The following is a 21,413-nucleotide window of genomic DNA, read 5'->3' as shown; positions in this document are numbered from 1 at the left end:
CATTGCACTGTTGTAGCCACCGTCACAAGATAGTTACGTGTCAGATATGCTAAAGATTCGTATGTCCCTTCATGCTTCAACCACCATTCCAGAGGACGTGATCATGCCAATGACGGGTTCTGCTTGATAGCGATCCAAAGCAGCACAGACCGATGCATGTTCATTTTCATCATCTGAGTCAAAAGACACCAGCAGAAGGTTGATATTCTTTTTTTGTTGGTTTGAGTTCTGTAGTTTCTGCATCGGAGTGTTGCTCTTTTAAGACTTCTGAAAGCATGCTCCACACCTCGTCCCTGTCGGATTTTAGATGACACTTCAGATTCTTAAACCTTGGGTCAAGTGCTGTAGCTATTTTTAGAAATCTCACATTGGTACGTTCTTTGTGTTTTGTCAAATCTGCTGGGAACACAGGCGCTGACTTCCCCTCTTTCCAGTGGGTGCTCGACCCTCCCCCCCACCCCTGGTCCCGCCCCCACTCCACCTCTCCCACAAGGCCCTGTCCCTGTTCTGCCTCTTCCCACCACTTCCCCGCCCTCATTCCACCTCCTTCCCCAAATCTCCGCTTCGGCCCTGTGTCTTCCCCACCTCCTCCCCTGAGCGCGTAATGTTCCCGCTCCTCCCCCTTCCTCCTGGAGCATGCTAACACTGCCAAGCAGCTGTTTGGCGGGGGCTGGGCGGGAAATCCTGGGAGGTGTGGGGATGCGACATGCTCAGGGGAGGAGGAGGCGGAGGGGGGGTGAGGGGAGCTTGGCTGACGATGGGTGCAGAGCACCCACAAATTTTTCCCCGTGGGTGCTCCAGCCCCAGAGCACCCACAGAGTCGGCACCTATAGCTGTGAAAGTGTTCTTAAAACAAACATGTGCTGGGTTATCATCTGAGACAGCTATAACATGAAATGCAGGTAAAACAGAACAGGAGACGTACAATTCTTCCCCAAGGAGTTCAGTCACAAATTTAATTAACACATTCTTTTTTTAACGAGCGTCATCAGCATGGAAGCTTGTCATCTGGAATGGTCGCTGAAGCACGAAAGGGCATACGAATGTTTAGCATATCTGGTATGTAAATACCTTGCAACGCCAGCTACAAAAGTGCCATGCGAATGCCTGTTCTCACTTTCAGGTGACATTGTAAATAAGAAGCAGGCAGCAGTATCTCCCATAAATGTGAACAAACTTCTTTGTCTTAGCAACTGACTGAACAAGAAGTAGGACTGAGTGGACTTGTAGGCTCTAAAGTTTTACATTGCTTTGGTTTTGAGTGCAGTTATGTAACCAAAAAAATCTACATTTGTAAGTTGCACTTTCATGATAAAGAGATTGCACTACAGTACTTATATAAGGTGAATTGAAAAATACTATTTCTTTTATCATTTTTACAGTGCAAATATTTGTAATAAAAATAATATAAAGTGAGCACTGTACACTTTGTATTCTGTGTTATAAAAGAAATCAATACTTTTGAAAATGTAAAAAAAATCCAAAAATATTTAATAAGTTTCAACTGATATTTTGTTGTTTAACAGTGTGATTAATTGCGATACATTTTTTGACTTAATCACGTGAGTTAACTGATTAATTGATAGCCCTAATAGTAATGATAACATTTAGTATCAAACCCTGTGACGTGTCTTCGCTTGTTTCCATTGTCAATTTTACTTCTTTCTTTTTTCCCCCAGAAATAGACTGTGGCAGACCTTTGTGGATTCCACACGCAGAAATGATCTGGGACAACTCCACAACTCTAGGAAGCATGGTGTACTATAAATGTAATGAAGGGTTTCATTTAAGTGGAGAGAAGAATTTTTCACAATGCACAATAATTCAGAAATGGGAAAATATCACTGGTGTATGTGAAGGTAAATATGTTTCAGTGCAGGTTCATATTCTTTTCCCTCAGATTTAAAAACCCTTCATATGAAATTCAAACAAGAGTTTCTTAAAGTTTCATTTTATTCTGAAAAGTGACTAAAAATTAGGCTTGACAGACTTCAGTTAATATTGACAGATAATGTCAATGCTGATTTGTAAGTGTTTTGAGGGTTTTTTAGATTTTAATTGATTTAAATGTTCATGATTGTGGGAAATTATGGGAGGGCCAGACGATTATTTAATGACAGATGTTGAGATTCAAAAAGTTAAAGATTTGTTCACTGTTAAATTGTACATTATTAATATCATATGTCAAAATATGCAAAGTAAATATCCTTAAATCAACAAATCATACCTCTTCTTACTATTTGTTCTCCAGTCCAGTCAAGGCTACATGTACCCCTGGGGGTATGCAGAGTCTTCCAAGGGCATATCAACTCATCTAGATAATTGCCTAGTTTTACAACAGGCTACATAAAAAGCACTAGCAAAGTTAGTACAAACTAAAATTTCATATAGACAATGACTTGTTTATAATGATCTATATACTGTACACTGAAATGTAAGTACAATATTTACATTCCAGTTGATTTATTTTATAATTATATGATAAAAATGAGGTCAGCAATTTTTCAGTAATAGTGTGCTGTGAACACTTTTTTGTATTTCTATATCTGTTTTTGTAAGCAAGTAGTTTTTAAGTGAGGTGAAACTTGCTGTACACAAGACAACTCAGACTCCTGAAAAGGGTACAGTAATCTGGAAAGGCTGAGAGTCACTGCTCTAGTCTATTTGTAACAAATCTAATTCAAAAGTCTGAATGCCAGGATTTTAACTCTTAAGAAGTTCTCAAGTGGCATTTTTCTTTCTTTGTCTATATTTGAATTTCAGTTATTATTGATGGAAATATTTTTCTTTGGTTGTGTGTATACAGTGAAATTGATGTTTACTGACATTTACCAGTACAAATCTAATCCTTCCAACCCTACTAATAATTGAATTTTATTCCTAAACAGATATTTCTCCTGAATATCCCCAAGTCTGTATCTGCTGACATTAACAATAAAAATAAATTTTTGTTTTACTACTTTTTGCTCTGGGTATGACTCCAGAACCAGAACAGCTGTGGGACAAGGAACTGGGTTCTTTTTTGGCTCACATATCAACGGACTTGTTCATGAAGTTTCAGTTGCAGGGTTCTGTTGCAAAGGAAGAAGGCGACATGCAGAATTTGTACTGTTTGTGGTGATGAACCAGAAGCAAAGAACCCAGGTAGACTTTCAGTCCCAAGCTGAATGTGCAAGGCTGGCAGTTAGTTGCTTAGAAGTAAAAATATGTTTTTTGATTTAAAGGAGTCCTTGAGAAGAATCCCATAATGTCATTTTTACAGTTAGGTTTTGTCTTTCCTAGTGGATTTACATTTCACATGCTCCTAATGCTTCACTTTCAGTGACTATGTTAACTAATATGTTAACTAATTTCTTAACACTGACTAGTAAACATTTTTTCCTGAAAATTGTTTTTTTTTTTCAGTAACAGACTGTGGCAGACCTCCTTCAATCCCCAACACAGACATGATTTGGAACAACATTTCCCAGCTGGGGAGTGCAGTGCACTATCAATGTAAAAAGGGATTCCACAGCATAAATGGGAGGAATATGTCACGTTGTACTTATAATGGATCCTGGGAAATTCCAGATCTAATATGTAGAGGTAAGAGTGTAATGAAATCCTCTGCTTTTAATTGTAGATGTGTTTTAAATTCAACTTCAAACTTTACTCTTGGGGGAATTCTGCACCACTGCGCATGTGCAGAATTTATGTTCCCCACATATTTCTTTGCTTCCCTGCAGAAAAATGACTTTCTGACAGGGAAGCCACAAGAGGGGTCATGCGACTCTCCCCAGAAGTACGTTTCAGGTGCCCAGGGCAGCCAGCAGAGAAGTAAATCACTGTGGGGTGGGAGGCGGGACTGGGGAAGAACTAGTTTGTAGCTCCTACCTTGCGCTGGGCTCAGCTGGTAGTCCGGGCTGGTTTGAGGAGGACAGGACTTTCTCTTCCCCTTCACAACATCTGGGGCTGGGTCAGACCCACCCCCGGATTTCTCCTCCAGCTGCAGGAAGTTCTGTAAACTCCCTCTCTCCCCTCCCTCCTCACCCCCAATTCCTGCACCGATCGCTCCTCAGCTGCAGTGGGAAGGATCTCTGTACAGGGAGCTGCTCCCCTGTCCACCCAACCTTCATGCATCCAGACCCCTTCATACCCAGAATCTCCTGCTGAGCCTCACCTCCCCCACACACACACACTCAAACCCGCCCCCCTCCGATGAGCTGCACTGCCCATGCATCTGGGCCACCCCAACGAGCCACGTGGATCCCCACCCCACTGAGTCCCACTCTCCCAGCATCTGAACCCCCCGCCTGAGCCCTATCCCCCTCATACTCAGACCACCCTCCCTGCTGAACCCCAACCACCTTCACCTGGACCCTCTTGTAGAATCCCATTACCATTGCACCCAGTCCCACCCCCCAGCAAGTGCCTGTGCATCTGGATCCCCCACACATCCGGATCCCCCACACAGCTGCCCACACCTAGATTCCCCCACACAGAACCCTCTCAACCCACATCTGGATCCCCTCCACACCTGGATCCTTCCTTGCTGAGCCTGCCTGCTACCTGGTGCGCCCAGTATGGAGGGGCAGGGCTCTGGGGTGTTTTGGGGGCAGGCATGGTCATTGTGCTGTGTCAGGGTTGGGTGCAACCTCACTGCTGACTCTGTGCCCGGTGATCTCCCACCTCTGTGCAGCCAGTGGCCTGTGCTCCCCAGTGCCATGCTGGAGCCTCCACATTTATTTGACAAATAAAATGTGCAGAATTTTGAAGAATTTTCAAATATTGTGTGCAGAATTTTAATTTTTTTGGCACAGAATGCCCTCAGGAGTAAAAGTTGTGTCCTGAAACTAGGATAGGTGGAAAGCTAAAAAAACCCTGTTTTTGTTTACTTTGTAGGGATTAATCCACAACATGTTGAGGTGTCAGGCTTACATGATGCACACATGGCAGTTCTAAAAAATGTAAGCACCAGGCTAACTTGCAGCAAGATGTTATGGCCACATTCTTTCTTTACCTTCATCTTTGTTTCATTTTTCATTTTAAAAAGAAATTGGCATAACTACCAAGTCTGCATAGTGAACTTATGATCTGCAAAAATTTATTTTAAAAGCCAAAGTATTTTTTTTTAGCAGCATATAGAAGATCAGAAAGAAACCTTTTGTATGGGCCTGATCCTGCCACCTTTACCCCCAGAGGAGTAAGGGCAGTAGAATCACAACCTGTTTTGTACACTAGTAACTAAAAGCCACAACAGACTTCTAGACCCTTTGTGCCAAGTTTCAGCCTGAAGGGATTTTCTCTATCAAAGAATTAGCCTCAAAAAGAGATGCTTATAATCAATGTTGTCATCTAGATTTAGAGACTGCCTTTGTAGTAATATAGTGCAAGATTAACAGATGTTTTAGACTTCAGTTTTTTTATTGAACATTGCACTCGTTTGTGCCATCAGGGTAGAGGTGTCACAAATCCTCTCTCAGATTGTACATCATTATTTGCTGTCTGTTGCAGATGATGTTTGTCTACCTTATAATGTCAGCATGTTTTCCCTAAAGACTGGAAATGTGCCTGGGACTGCTACAGCTTCATAGGCCTCCATCCTGCAGAGATGTACATACATACTTAATTTTACACACTTTGGGTAGTTGCACTGAAGTCAATACTGTGATGCGTTGCATCACAAAGACCCCCTTGGGACTGTCACCTAATGGTGCTGAGACTATCTCTGAGCCAGTTTTCTCTTCCAGCTTGGGACTTGAGTACCCTGTCTTGTTGAGCCAGACACACTAGCCTGCTGCAAACACAGACCCAGCTATGAACCATGTCCCCCACAAGCTGCAGACTTAACACAAAACGGCTTAGAAAATGCTCCCGTCTCTCGCACCCAGACACCTAGTTCCCAATAGGGTCCAAATCCGTTTTACTCTGTATAAAGCTTATACAGGGTAAACTCATAAATGGCTCGACCTCTATAATACTGATAGAGAGAGATGCACAGCAGTTTGCTCCCCTGGGTATTCATTACTTGCTTTGGGTTAATTAATAAGTAAAAAGTGATTTTATTAAATATAAAAAGTAGGATTTGAGTGGTTCTAAGTAATAACACACAGAACAAAATAAATTACCATGCAAAATAAAACAAAAACATGCAAGTCTAAGCCTAATACTTTAAGAAACTGATTACAGGTAATATATCACCCTCAGAGGTGTTCCAATAAAGTTCTTTTACAGACTAGACTCCTTCCTAGTCTAGGCCCAATCCTTTCCCCTGGTACAGCCCTTGTTCCAGCTCAGGTGGTAGCTAGGGGATTTCTCATGGCTGCAGCCCCCTTTGTTCTGTTCCACCTCCTTTTATAGCTTTGGCACAAGGCGGGAATCTTCTCTCTCCCTGGGTCCCTACCCCTCCTCCTAAATGGAGAAGCACCAGGTTTAAGATGGATTCCAGTATCATGTGACATGGTCACATGTCCTGTGAGACCACAAGCCTTCATTCTTCCCGGCCTGACTCACAGGAAGGCTTGCAAGTAAACAGAGCCATCTACAGTCAATTGTTCTGGTTAATGGGAGCCAACAAGATTCCAAACACCATTAATGGCCCACACTTTGCATAATTACAATAGGCCCTCAGAGTTATATTTCATATTTCTAGTTCCAGATACAAGAAGGATACACTTGCTGGTGGATTCTCTGCAGCTTGAGGTCTTCAGACCACAATTTGAAGACTTCAGTAATTCAGGCATAGGTTAGGGGTTTGTTACAGAAGTGGATGGGTAGGGTTCTGTGGCCTGCTTTGTGCAGGGGGTCGGACTAGATGATCACATTGGTCCCTTCTGACCCTAGAATCTATGAATCTATACAAATAAGATGACGACACTCAGTAGTTTATAAGCTTTGTAATGATACCTTATAAAAGACCTTTTGCATGAAGCATATTCCAGTTACATTATATTCACGCTCATTAGCATATTTTCATAAAATCATGTGGAGTGCAACGTCACAAATACGACTACTCACAGTGTGTAAAGTTAACGAGGTGTATACATGTTTGCAGGATCAAGATCTTAACTATGTTCATCCACAACAAAGGGGCTTGAATCTGTAGTCCACTCTCAGGCAAGATGGGAGGCACAAGTGCAGAATTTAGCCCAAGTAGTTGTTCCAGAGAGTTTAAAATAAAAAAGCCTTTCTCTGGAATGCACAAGGATCATTTGAATAATGGAGAAATTTTAAAGGAACAGCTCTGATAGCTTTGGCTGAGCTAGGGGGAAAAAGGGCAATGCAAAGCTTAAAAATATTTCACTAACATATTTTAACATTCCTTTGAGGTTACTGATGACTTTCAGAGGAAATGAAATGTCTGCTTCAGTAATGATGCCTTTCAGATGAATATGATCTTAAGGTTCCATGTAATTAATAATTCCCATTAAAATGAGGAAAAATCCATGCACAGCTTCAAAATTTCTATTATTTCTTTCCATTTTCAACTGCCTTAAGGGGAAGTGGACTTCATGGAATGAATAACCTAATTAGAACTGAGAGGGTGGTTTAGAAATACCCTTTGAGACTATGCTTTTAGATAAATAACCATGTTTGCCCATTTTTCTTGTTGCAATTGCAGTGAAGCTCCCTTAATTTGCATTGTCAGTCTGTTGAAATCCCTGGTAGCAAAAATTTTAAATTGAATGAGAGATGTAATTAAATACAAAATCTCTGTTAGAATAATTGACATTATTCGGAGTCATTGGTGCTAAGCATCTCTCAGGATTAGGCCAGAGCAAGAAACTTCTGCCGATAGCTGGCTTTATATTGACTGTGAAGGTGTGATCCTTTTGGCCTGTCTCCTTTTTCACTGGGTATAGTCATTCCATTCTTGTACTTCTATATACATGCACAATTCCACTGGCAGAGGGCAGATGACAAATCAGTATGATGTCATGCTGCCTTTGCAAATGTAGGCACACAATTGCGCTTGGACCTTACGTCTCCTATTTTAAAAGAGCATCACCATTAATTAAATGTAAATTTGTCACAAGTTAGTATAGAGTAACTTATTTGAAAATGGCTTCTTTCCCAAGGAATATGAACATGTTAACTTCCTGTTGTTTTTCATTGCAGAAGTAGACTGTGGCATTCCTCCACCAATACAACATGCTGAGCTAGTATGGAATTCCAGTTCAAGTCTTGGAAGTGTGGTGCAGTATTCATGTCAGAAGGGATTTGAATATGCTGGTGGAAACAATATTTCAGTTTGCACAGAGGAAGGTGTTTGGGTAAAAAGCACTTTAACATGCACAGGTAGAGTGTGAGCTACTCTGAGAAACAAAACTTTATTTTTATTTAGTAGCAGAATAAGGAGAAGAAAGTATCAAACCTGAGCTTTATTCTTTGAAAATCTCTCTTCCGCCTTTCCTCAGATCTAAATTATGTTTGTGGGCCAAGAATATGACATACAGTAGTTTGGAAAGACTTAAAAAGGTTTATTTTTAACAAGGTGGAAAAGAGTGAAATAACACCCTCCCAAATCTGTTTCCTTCTGATTGAGAGGATTCCACAGATTCTTTTGTTGCACTCTTGCTGCTATAAGTTAGGGCAGAAAGTGTATTGAGCCAAACTTGCATACCTCAGATGCATTACTTTGAACCATACAAGACAATGGTATAGTATAATAATGCATATCAAGTAGTGTTAATGGCACTATAAAATGTATGAGCCCCTTCGTTTTCAGTTTCAACCTTTTTTTGCCAAAAAATTCCCAGGTTTTACAAAAATATTATTCTTTTTTTTCTGATTTTCACTCTTTTGATATCATTCAAATATATAAAAAATAACTTGTTTTATTAGGAAAATACAATACATGGCATAAGATACATGTTTGACAATAATACATTAGTCTGTGTGTATGCAAAGCTGCTTGTTGAAGTCAGGCTATGTATTGGTCTAGAAGATACACACAATAAACAAACAGGCCTGTACGAAAGCACTGAAGTGCGTGTGCATCTGAACGTACTGATGAATCTCACACCCACCACATACACATTTTAAGCTGTTAGCAGATAATGGTTTAAAGATTTGACACACTAAAATGGGAGGAAAATGAAAATCTTTATCAGAATACGTTTCAGAACACGAGGAAGTATTTGAAAGTTTTAAAAAAGCATAAACAGGAGAAAAGGATGAAGTTGAGTGTATGCGCTGCAAATGGTGTGGTCCAGTTTATTAAATGTAAATATTTAAAGGCTAATAGTTCTAAGTCTACAACAGTAAGCTATTTATTCAAATGAAAAGTTTTATTTGGGGATTAGAGCTCTATTGTTTTCTTAAACTCAGAGGTGGCATTGTGTTTTGAGTTCTGTCTTAGTTCTGCAGCAAACCACATTGATGAACGGAATTCAAAGCATTCATCTACTGAATACTTTTTTCTCCTGTCTTTCTGTTCACCATAATAAACCCTGATATTTAGCCAGAAAAATTAATAGTTTTTTGCACTAATTTTCACCTGTTTTTGTTGTTGTGGTAATAAACACTGATAAATTCCCAGGAAAAATTAAATAAAATAAAAACTGAAAACGAAGAGCCCTAAAAATGTATCTTGTGTGAAGGGTAGGGAAAGGGCCCATTGGATATTTCAAATGAAAACTTAAAATGCTTTGTTTTTCTCTTTTGTTGAATGATGTCAAATGTTACAAAGTAAAAGGGCAAGAAGGAATAATAGAGTAAAAAGCATTTTCATTCACAATGTGTATGTGTGTTAGAAATGTACCACCATGTTTAAGTCATACAGTATACTTTATTTCCAGTCTCCTTGAACATCTTCTCCTGTTACACATTCACCCTGCTCTTTGCATGGCTCTGACTTTCAGCTGGGTTTCACAGTTCTACTTTCACCTTTGCTTCCTGTCACTTGCTCACCCGAGACCTGGTATGATACCTTATCCTTTCTGCAAACCTGGTCACAGTACTAAGACACCCCCTACACACTCCCCCATAATGCCTTCTGGTCTGGCTGTCTCCCTTCACCCTAGTCCCAGAGAACTCCTGCATCTCTCTCCTAGACAGTTATCAGTATCCACAGACCATATTTGGTATCTGCTGGTACCAGTGTTCCCTCTAATTTTTTACATCCATTTGCAGAATGAATTTTGTTTGTGCACCAATATGGAGGTGATGAGGGGATTGGGGTGTGGGAGGGGGCTCAAGGCTGGGGCAGAGGGTTGAGGTACAGGGGGTGAGGGCTGTGGCTGGGGGTGAGGGCACTGGGGTGGGACCAGGGATGACGGGTTCGGGATGTGGGAGGGGGCTCAGGGCTGGGGAAGAAGGTTAGAGTATGGGGGGTTGAGGGCTCTGGGGTGGGGTTCGGGATGAGGGGTTCGGGTTGTAGGCTGCCCCGGGGCTGCAGTGGGGAGAGAGGATTCCCTCCAGCTCTCTCTCGCCGCAGAAGCTCGGAGAAGGGGTGCCTCTCGGCAGGGCTGGGTTGTGTCGGGCCAAGGGAGGAGTGCCTCTCCCCGGCTGTGGCAGCTTTGGCGGGGCTGGGCCAGGGGAGGGGCGCCTCTCCCTGTCTGCGCGGCTCTTGATAGCCTGCTGCATGGCCATGCAGCTTAGAGGGGACTTAGGCTGGTACTGATAATTACTATTTGATATTTGGATAAATCCAAAAATTATGGATTCCACCTATCTAATCAATTTACTTGTCTTTATCCAGAGAAAACAAAGTCTAAGTGACGTTTCCATTAAAAATAAGATCTTATCAGAATGTTAATAATAATAATAATAGTTAGCTTTTACATAGGCGCTTTTCATCAGTAGATCTCAAAATGCTAGACATTTCGTTTGACAACGATTAACGTTATATTGCTTAGAAATTAATAAATTAAACACATGTATATGAAATGAGAAGTAACTGCTTAGGAGTAAAGCAAGCAAACTCTGAGACAGAATCTATGAAAATCTATGAATCACTGGCTGCGTTGTTACATTCACTGTTACTGTACAGGGAAAAGAGTGTGTGTGTGTGTGTGGTGGGGGGAGGAGGGGGCTCCCAGAGCACTTCATAAAAAGGCTGAGGTCCTGCTACTAGGAAGTAAATCTGACTGATAACACAGAAGAGAAAATGGCCATATGCAAAGCACTGCAGAACACAGACAGTGAACTGAAACCTAGAGGAAATACAGTTTGTTCTTTGCTCTTGTGATTTTTAGAGCTCTAGGGTGTTAATGGTAATAATAGTGATGTGAGTTTTGAGCTGACTGTCTAACTGTCTCTCTTAAGGCGCATCTCAGATTGTTTCACTGCAACTTTGTGACAAAACTTTTCAAAATAGTGACACAGTCACATAGGACCATAAGCAGGTCACAGGCCTTTTGTGTCTGGAATGTTGAAAGAAAGGATGGCCCAGTGGTTAGGGTGCTAGCCTGGAACTTTAGAGACCTGTGATCAGTACCTTGCTCGGCCAGAGATTCCCTTTGTGATCTTGGACACATCACTTAGCCTCTCAGTGCCTCGGTTTCCAATCTGTAAAATGGGATCATAGCACCGCCCTACCTTGCAGGGAAGCAGTGATGATGAATACACTAAAGCTTATGAGGAGCTCATATATTACAGGAATGGGGGTTAAATAGATACATAAGAGATAAATAGATGTTGGTATTACACCCATAGACACCTGCCTCAGGATTATTGTCAGGGCACCGTACAAGCACAGAGATGGAATTGGGCCTTGCCACAGAGAACTTGCTAAATCAATATACAAAGGGAGGAGTGGAAGGGCATATTTCTCAGAATATAGAGATTATGATGAACAAATACATGTTTTCTTTTTTAAAGTGTTTTATTACATAAATAAATATGAGCAGCAACCAAATGCCACATAATAAGGCCATTTCTTGTAGGCATTGAAACAAAAATATGTTTTGAAGGATTTGGAGGAGAGAGGGTAGTTGTCTGATGGATCTGTTCAGGGAAGACACTTCATGCTATCTGCATTGTATATGCAGCAAAGTATCCTGTGGCACCTTATAGACTAACAGATGTTTTGGAGCATGAGCTTTCGTGGGTGAATACCCACTTCGTCAGATGCATGGAGTGGAAATTTCCAAGGGCAGGTATATATATGCAGGCAAGCTGGAGATAATGAGGTTAGTTCAATCAGGGAGGATGAGGCCCTGTTCTAGCAGTTGAGGTGTGAAAACCAAGGGAGGAGAAACTGGTTTTATAATTGGCAAGCCATTCACAGTCTTTGTTTAATCCTGAGCTGATGGTGTCAAATTTGCAGATGAACTGAAGCTCAGCAGTTTCTCTTTGAAGTCTGGTCCTGAAGTTTTTTTGCTGCAGGATGGCCACCTTAAGGTCTGCTATAGTGTGGCCAGGAAGGTAGAAGTGTTCTCCTACAGGTTTTTCTATATTGCCATTCCTAATATCTGATTTATGTCCATTTATCCTTTTCCGTATTGTCTGTCCACTTGGGCCGATGTACATAGCAGAGGGGCATTGCTGGCATATGATGGCGTATATTACATTGGTGGACGTGCAGGTGAATGAACCAGTGATGGTGTGGCTGATCTGGTTAGGTCCTGTGACAGTGTCGCTGGTGTAGATATGTGGACAGAGTTGGCATTGAGGTTTGTTGCATGGATTTGTTCCTGAGCTAGAGTTACTATGGTGCGGTGTGCAGTTACTGGTGAGAATATGTTTCAGGTTGGCAGGTTGCCTGTGGGCGAGGACTGGCCTGCCACCCAAAGCCTGTGAAAGTGTGGGATCATTGTCCAGGATGGGTTGTAGATCCCTGATGATGCGTTGGAGAGGTTTTAGCTGGGGACTGTACGTGATGGCCAGTGGAGTCCTGTTGGTTTCTTTCTTGGGTTTGTCTTGCAGTAGGAGGCTTCTGGGTACACGTCTGGCTCTGTTGATCTGTTTCCTTATTTCCTCATGCGGGTATTGTAGTTTTGAGAATGCTTGGTGGAGATTTTGTAGGTGTTGGTCTCTGTCTGTGGGGTTAGAGCACATGTGGTGTACCTCAGTGCTTGGCTGTAGACAATGGATCGTGTGATGTGCCCGGGATGGAAGCTGGAGGCATGAAGGTAGGCATAGCGGTCGGTAGGTTTTTGGTATAGGGTGGTGGTAATGTGACCATCACTTATTTGCACCGTGGTGTCTAGAAAGTGGACCTCCCATGTAGATTGGTCCAGGCTGAGGTTGATGGTGGGATGGAAGCTGTTGACAGATATCATCTTCCTTTCCAAATGCAAACGGATGGACATCATACCAAATGGACTAAAGGTAAAAAATCCACTGCTATCTACATACTACACAGACCACAGTGAGAGATTATGCCACACTCTATCAAAGAAATTGAGGAACCACCTGATCAGCATCCTATACAGCAAACAGGAAAACATCAAAAAAGAGCTCTCCAACCTGGAGACTCTTATTAATAACCAAACTTCCATACAAACGGACTTCACTAAAATAAGACAGGAGATCTACATTACTCACTTCACCTCTCTACAAAGGAAAAAGGACTGTAAGCTGTCTAAACTCCTACCTGCCTCATGGGGCCACAACCGTGGTACATCCAACCCACCCAGCAATATCGTCAATCTCTCCAACTACACACTCAGCCCAGAAGAAAAGTCTGTCCTATCTCGGGGACTCTCTTTCTGCCCTGCCACCCCCACCAACATGATACAGTTCTGCGGCGATCTGGAAGCCTACTTCCGCCATCTCCGACTCAAAGAATACTTTCAGGACAACACTGAACAGCGCACTGATACGCAGGTACCTTCCCACCAACAGCACAAGAAGAACAACTCCACATGGACTCCTCCTGAGGGTCGAAATGACAGTCTGGACCTCTGCATTGAATGCTTCCACCGACTTGCACAGGCAGAAATTGTGGAAAAACAACATCGCTTGCCTCATAACCTAAGTCGTGCAGAACGCAATGCCATCCACAGCCTCAGAAACCACCCAGACATTATCATCAAAGAGGCTGATAAAGGAGGTGCTGTTGTCATCATGAACAGGTCTGACTTACCAAAAGGAGGCTGCCAGACAACTCTCCAACATCAAATTCTACAGGCCACTTCCCTCAGATCCCACTGAGGAATACACTAAGAAACTGCACCATCTTCTCAGGATACTCCCTACACTAACACCGGAACAAATCAACATACCCTTAGAGCCCCGACCAGGGTTATTCTATCTACTACCCAAGATCCACAAACCTGGAAATCCTGGACGCCCCATCATCTCGGGCATTGGCACTCTCACTGAAGGACTGTCTGGATATGTGGACTCTCTACTCAGACCCTATGCCACCAGCACTGCCAGCTATCTCCGTGACACCACTGATTTCCTGAGGAAACTACAATGCATTGATGACCTTCCAGAAAACACCATCCTAGCCACTTATGGATGTAGAGGCTCTCTACACGAACATCTCACACACAGATGTAATACAAGCTGTCAGGAACAGTATCCCTGATGATGCTACAGCACAACTGACTGCTGAGCTCTGTGCCTTTATCCTCACACACAACTATTTCAAATTTGATGACAATGTATATCTCCAGATCAGTGGCTCCGCTATGGGCACCCACATGGCCCCACAATATGCCAATATTTTTATGGCCGACCTGGAACAATGCTTCCTCAGCTCTCGTCCACTCACGCCTCTTCTCTACCTACGCTACATTGATGACATCTTCATCATCTGGACCCATGGGAAGGAGTCTCTGGAAAAATTCCACCACGATTTCAACAGCTTCCACCCCACCATCAACCTCAGCCTGGACCAATCTACACGGGAGGTCCACTTCCTAGACACCACGGTGCAAATAAGTGATGGTCACATTACCACCACCCTATACCAAAAACCTACCGACTGCTATGCCTACCTTCATGCCTCCAGCTTCCATCCCGGGCACATCACACGATCCATTGTCTACAGCCAAGCACTGAGGTACAACCGCATGTGCTCTAACCCCTCAGACAGAGACCAACACCTACAAAATCTCCACCAAGCATTCTCAAAACTACAATACCCGCATGAGGAAATAAGGAAACAGATCAACAGAGCCAGACGTGTACCCAGAAGCCTCCTACTGCAAGACAAACCCAAGAAAGAAACCAACAGGACTCCACTGGCCATCACGTACAGTCCCCAGCTAAAACCCCTCCAACGCATCATCAGGGATCTACAACCCATCCTGGACAATGATCCCACACTTTCACAGGTTTTGGGTGGCAGGCCAGTCCTCGCCCACAGGCAACCTGCCAACCTGAAACATATTCTCACCAGTAACTGCACACGGCACCATAGTAACTCTAGCTCAGGAACAAATCCATGCAACAGACCTCAATGCCAACTCTGTCCACATATCTACACCAGCAACACCATCACAGGACCTAACCAGATCAGCCACACCATCACCGTTCATTCACCTGCACGTCCACCAATGTAATATATTCCATCATATGCCAGCAATGCCCCTCTGCTATATACATCGGCCAAACTGGACAGTCGCTATGGAAGAGGATAAACGGACACAAATCAGATATTAGGAATGGCAATATAGAAAAACCTGTAGGAGAACACTTCTCCCTTCCTGGCCACACAATAGCAGACCTTAAGGTGGCCATCCTGCAGCAAAAAAACTTCAGGACCAGACGTCAAAGAGAAACTGCTGAGCTTCAGTTCATCTGCAAATTTGACACCATCAGCTCAGGATTAAACAAAGACTGTGAATGGCTTGCCAATTACAAAACCAGTTTCTCCTCCCTTGGTTTTCACACCTCAACTGCTAGAACAGGGCCTCATCCTCCCTGATTGAACTACCTCATTATCTCTAGCTTGCCTGCATATATATACCTGCCCCTGGAAATTTCCACTCCATGCATCTGACGAAGTGGGTATTCACCCACGAAAGCTCATGCTCCAAAACATCTGTTAGTCTATAAGGTGCCACAGGATTCTTTGCTGCTTTTACAGATCCAGACTAACACGGCTAACCCTCTGTATTGTATATGTGATAAAACACTGTGCCAGAAGGGAACAAACACATTGCCATGGAAAAAGCCACTCATATCCACATAGAGGGCGGAAAGCATGGTCAGACTGGAGGAATTTTAGAAAAGTTACCAAATGAAAAAAGGATATAAAAAGAAAACTATAAAAATCAATCCTAGACATAATTCCTTCTAGTCTATTTAGTGGCAAAAAAGGGGGAGAAAATGGAAAAACAAAAATTTGAAATTTCAGAAATGTTTTAGTTTTTGAAAACTAAAACAAAAATCTCAAAGTGAACAAAAATTGGTGGTTTTTGTTATGAAATTTCACAAAGTGAAATTGAAACACTTTCACAAAAATGACGTTTCTGTGTGAACGTTTTTACTAAACCCTGTTTTTTTAATGGGAAAACTTTATATGGGAAAAACTTTAACCAGCGTTATCAATAGTGAGAATTCAAACTGCGACACACAGCATTTCGTACGTGCGGGTTGTTTCTTAGATTAAAGCCTTTGTCCCTGCCAGGACAAGGGGCTGCTATGATATGACCAGGGCACTTTGTCTTGTCCATGTGGCCATACCTGTGTATCACCTCTGAGTCATCCATTTTGGAATCTGTCAAACTTAATCAGCATTTTACCTTGGATTTTCCCTCCCAACAGAGAGAGCTTCACATTGCCATGTGTCACTACCTGCAATAGGATTCCATCAGAATCCTCTTTGATCCCTGACCCCAGGCTTTCCTTCCCTGATAGTTGTACCCACTTTTGCTGCCTCACATGCTCCCTGGTAGCCAGGCAAAGTCTTTGGTCCTAGCTTTAAGCCTACACCCTCTTAAACTGCAGATAGGTTCTTCCCACAGTACACTCTAGCAGTCCAGCTACTCTCCCCATTCACACCTGTGGGTTTGCCTGACAGCTGGAATCCTTAAACATCTGCAATGTCTATTCCAGGTCACAGGGCGAGTTACGTTTTAAAGACTGAGTAAAGTATCATTACTTGTATGTTTGCATCTATCATTATAGCAAAGGGCTGGTGTGTAAACGTGGTCTATTTTCATGACAATTTTGCAAGGCTGTTGACAGTGGTTTCTAACCCACAACGAAGGGGTTAGTTTTCCATATTCCTATTCAGATTCTTCCGTGAGCCTCTTGCTACACACCTAATTTTTATTCCCAGCTGTGTATAAATAATTCATCCTCATCAGTACGGAATCAAATTAAAAAAGGTGTCGCTTAGATCTGAGGGCACTGATTCCACAGCCCCAGCTTTCTCAGGAGTCAGATCCCATCAAACAATTAGAATAATAATAGTGAGATATTAAAAGGATCTGATTGGTCCAAGTTCTCATAAAGGGCTAATGTGAAACGTTAAATCCTGATAACTTTTTTAGTGGCCTGGAAAATCACAGGTGGAATCTGCGTTTATGGGAGCCATTGTTTCTTAGATCAAAGAGATAGGATCCAACTACAACAAAAAACAAAACCGTCTATATTTTTGTTCAGCAGGCTACCTTAGCTTTTTATATTTGAAGCCAAGTTAATTATTACAGAATTTCTGATTGCAGATATCAATTCTTAATGTCAGAAATCTCTTTCAGATGGGTGGAGGCCATGCATGGTAGGCCATGCAGTTCAAGCCAATCTAACCCAGTCCATTCTGACGCCATTATTTTTTGTATGATTAATATATCTTTCCATTGTGAACATTTGCTCCAACATATGAATTACTTTGCCCCTACTGTATCCTGGTAACATTTTTAGACCAAAGGAAGTAGTAAATCATTAGCTCTCCTTCTGTTCCTTCCTGCATGACTGTCTCTGCGTATAACTTTGCAATTTTTCTGTGAGCTGTCTGCACATTTAGTTTGTGGAGGGGGAAGTTCAGCTGAATTGTGGAAGTCCCCTTGCAGCTTCATAGTTAGGGTTCTGTTGAAACTTTATAATAATAATTAAACATGAGAGGTTCATAAGAACTTTTCATAATACACTATAAAAAGTTATGGACAATAGATATGATGTCTCCTTGTAAATAAATCCTGTCATAAACACCCCTAACTCCAAAAAAGTGAAGAGAAATATGGAGAAGAAAGTTTCTTGGTTCTATGGTAATAGGTGCGCTAGAAAAGTTTGGATAGACGTTATCATTGAACCACTGTTTTCTATAATTCTGATTATCTTCCTTGAAAGTGTGTGTACTACAAGGTAGTAGCAGATCGCATCTGTTGCGTATCATTTGCAGAAGAAAGTATTTGTTTTTCCTCTCTGTCCTAAATCCTGTGAATGTGTGGAAGTGGCTGAGGGAAAGCTGTTTTTATGCCTGAATTCAGTGTATGGATGTTCTTTTAGCTGCTTTTAGAAGGGAATGTAATGGAAGTGGAATTTGTTTTATGCAGGTGTTTCTGACTGGAATGGGCTTCAGAATCTTCTACTGATAAGCCACAGGTTCCGGTCTGGCTCCGGTCAGTCATGGCCCCAAGTTGCTACCATCTGGGGTCTGATTGGTGACACGTAAAAGAGCTGGTGGTCTTTAGGCATGTTCCTAGTAGACCGTTCTCTGCATCACAAAACCATCAGTTCCTTCGAATGGCACTAGTCGGCAGTGTCATTGATGGTCTCAGCAGGCAGAGAAATCAAGGATTGCATTGATCAGGGAAACTGAGCTACCCTGAGCTATAAAATCGGTCCCCTTAGAGCAGCAGTTATCAAACTTCATTGCAGTGTGACCCCCTTCTGACAACAAAAATTATTACACAACTCCAGGAGGGGGGACCAAAGACTGAGCTCACCCGAGCCCTCCACCCCAGGCGTGTGGGCCAAAGCCCTGGGCAGTGGGGCTTGGGCTTCAGACTTGCTGGGGTCCAGTAGCTAACACCAGCCTTGGTGACCCCATTAAAATGGGGTCACAACCCACTTTGCGGTCCCAAGTCACAGTCTGAGAACCCCTGCCTTAGAGCATGGCAGCCAAGGTGCGTACACTGGCACTATACTTGCCCTTTAGGTGGCGGCAGTGTTTGAATGGAAAGCAGGCGAGTGGAGAGAACATGGTGGACTGTTATCTGTCTGAAGACTCAGCCTTTCCACTGGATTCAGGGGAGCTGGAACAGTTCGTATAGTGAGGGTGCTGAGAGCCATTGAACCAAACTATAAACCCTGTATATGATGGAAACCACTTCAAGCCAGGGCGTGTGGCCATGGGTGGCAGGTATAATAGGCCAGAGGAGGCTCTGCCTCCCCTGGTGCTGCCGCAGCGACCAGACCCCTGGTTGCAGGGTTTGGCAGTGAAGTTTTTGCATTATTATGCCCCATACAAGTTCCAGGGCAGCTGAGTAGCACGTACCGCCTCTTCAGCCGCCCAGAACTTGCATGGGGCATATCAAAAACGGTCTTCTACAGATGCTTTTCCCCTGGGCAGTGGGTGGGTTGGGTCTGGGGAGGAGAGACAGGCATGGCTGCAGCCAGTCCCGGGTTCCTCCGGGCAGGGGAGGCTTGGGGCTTCGGTGGCAGAGGCAGGAGGCTTGGGGCTCTGATCGTGGGAGTGGAGTATGCAGGAGGTCTTATGGCTCCAGCCATGAGGAGGGCATGGGCAGAAGGGGCAGAGCTGGAGGCTCCATCCGTCGCCCATGGATGCAGCAGCACCCCTATTTCCAGCACCTATGCCTGAGTTGACAGTATTTGCCATGGAAGTTCCTTCCTGTACGGTGGTTTAAAGTGAGCTCTCTGCTTTCTGCCAGAGAATTTAGAAAGTGCTGGAAAATTAATAGATAAGATCCTAGTCTAAGAGTTATTTCCTTCTTTGTTTCTCTTGTTCTCACTCCATTTCTTTTCTTCCAGCTCCCAATTTCATCTTCAGGTCATTTTTCTCGTTCTTTTTGTTTTTCTCCCTCTTATCTCTTCCCACCAGATCCCTTCCCTGGCTTTTACCAACCTTTGTGACACTTCCTGTCTTTGCCCTCTTCCTGTATTCTCTCATGACCTCTGACTCCTCCAGTACTTCCCTGCATGCCCTGGCCCTGGTCCCCATCCCTTTACCTCCTGTTTTCCGAAATCGTCCACTTGAGGTGGATGTTGGGCTGGATGCAATGGATATGAAGAGGTTTACGGTACTAGCTTTGCTTCTGAACTTTAATTTTATGGAACAACAGTGTCATCCAGTGGCTTTCTACATTAAGGACAAGTTCAAGTTCCTTTTCTTAAACTAAGGGAAATAATTCCTTTCGTTTTTTCCTATTTCACGTGGGAGTCTGAATTGAAGTGGATATTAAGCATGTTCAGTCCTTACTTACATGCTATAGCCTGCTATGTTTATTAATCACAATACATACATATACTCTCTTGTCTAATGTATACTATGTCTTAGTATCACATGGTACTGGATAGCATATTTCTTACACTAATTAAACATCAATTCCTGTACAATTGCACAGAAACAAGGTGGCCATTAAGAGAACACCTGCAGTATACAAGAGAAAGAGATGAAAACTACTATCTTTTGAAAGCATATACAGTTTGGTTATTTGTTGCTGAATAAGAATAGGGCTTGGATTTTCTATGGATTGTTGTGATCTTTTGGATACAATTATACTTGAATACAGCTGCATAAAAAGGTTTTGTGCCTAATGTTTGGTTAGTTTTTCAGAGAATTTCAGTCATCTTATCTAAAAAAGACATCACAAATAGAAAACACTCAACAAAGAGAAATTACCATGGCTAGTGGGTTGAGTGTTTTTAGAGCAGACAAAAGCAGTAACTTCTATACAAGGAGAGATTTTAAAAGAAGGTATTATGCAGTCTGAAAAGGAGAAATGGATGAGGAACTTTAGTAGAGGAATATAAAAATAACAAATTGGGATAATGAAGGCTATTCAGACACTTGTGTTTATGCTCTTGCACAGGAGAGAAACAAGGGGACGTACTAAATTATAAAATATTGTATTGGGAGTATTGCACAGCTCAGGAAACTGCTTGGTTAAAACAAAAACCAGGTATGGAATTAGGATCTCAGTACCCATCTGTCTGAACCTCTAAATCTGAGGATAGGAGTTGGGCAAGGAATGTTCAAATAAGTGGGTCCAATTCTGGACCATCTGTAGTAATGGGATGCAGAATCTTTCAGTTCTAAGTCATGGGTTTGAGCCTGGCCGAGGATGGTAGTGACCAAGATTTGCTGCTTGGATAAGTATCCTTCTTGCAGTGCATGGAATGGCAAGTTTGTCTGCAATTTAGCAGAGAGGCCAAAGCTTGAATAGGCATGGAGACTAAGTCGCTGTTCCATCTTCGTCAGAGTTATTGGGGGGAAGAGTATACTGGTGGGGAAACTTGCATTATTGCTGCTCGTGCTTTCCTATGCTCAGGCCGGTCTGTGGCTTAAAGAGAGGACTACTGGTTCCTGGGCTGTCATCTTGGCATCTTTAAAATGTAGGTAATTT

The 21,413-nt window shown here is 42.7% G+C and overlaps 1 protein-coding gene across 13 annotated transcripts in view; it reads left to right on the top strand.

Annotated features, from left to right (window-relative positions):
- The window catches only part of SUSD1 (sushi domain containing 1), a 142,397-nt gene that overhangs the window by 21,491 nt on the left and 99,493 nt on the right, over window positions 1-21,413 (top strand). For all 13 annotated transcript variants that reach the window (XR_007772992.1, XR_007772988.1, XR_007772987.1 and 10 more), the window contains exons 7-9: window positions 1,680-1,859; window positions 3,406-3,585; window positions 8,098-8,277. Coding sequence is in view for 5 of the 13 variants with exons in the window: in XM_050943052.1 (XP_050799009.1) it covers window positions 1,680-1,859; window positions 3,406-3,585; window positions 8,098-8,277 (540 nt within the window). In the remaining 8 variants the exon portion in view is untranslated. The remainder of the gene's footprint in view (window positions 1-1,679; window positions 1,860-3,405; window positions 3,586-8,097; window positions 8,278-21,413) is intronic.

This window comes from Gopherus flavomarginatus, chromosome 3 (genome assembly GCF_025201925.1).
Source record: "Gopherus flavomarginatus isolate rGopFla2 chromosome 3, rGopFla2.mat.asm, whole genome shotgun sequence".
In the NCBI taxonomy this organism is placed as follows: domain Eukaryota; kingdom Metazoa; phylum Chordata; order Testudines; family Testudinidae; genus Gopherus; species Gopherus flavomarginatus.
This window is presented reverse-complemented; position numbering and strand designations above follow the sequence as displayed.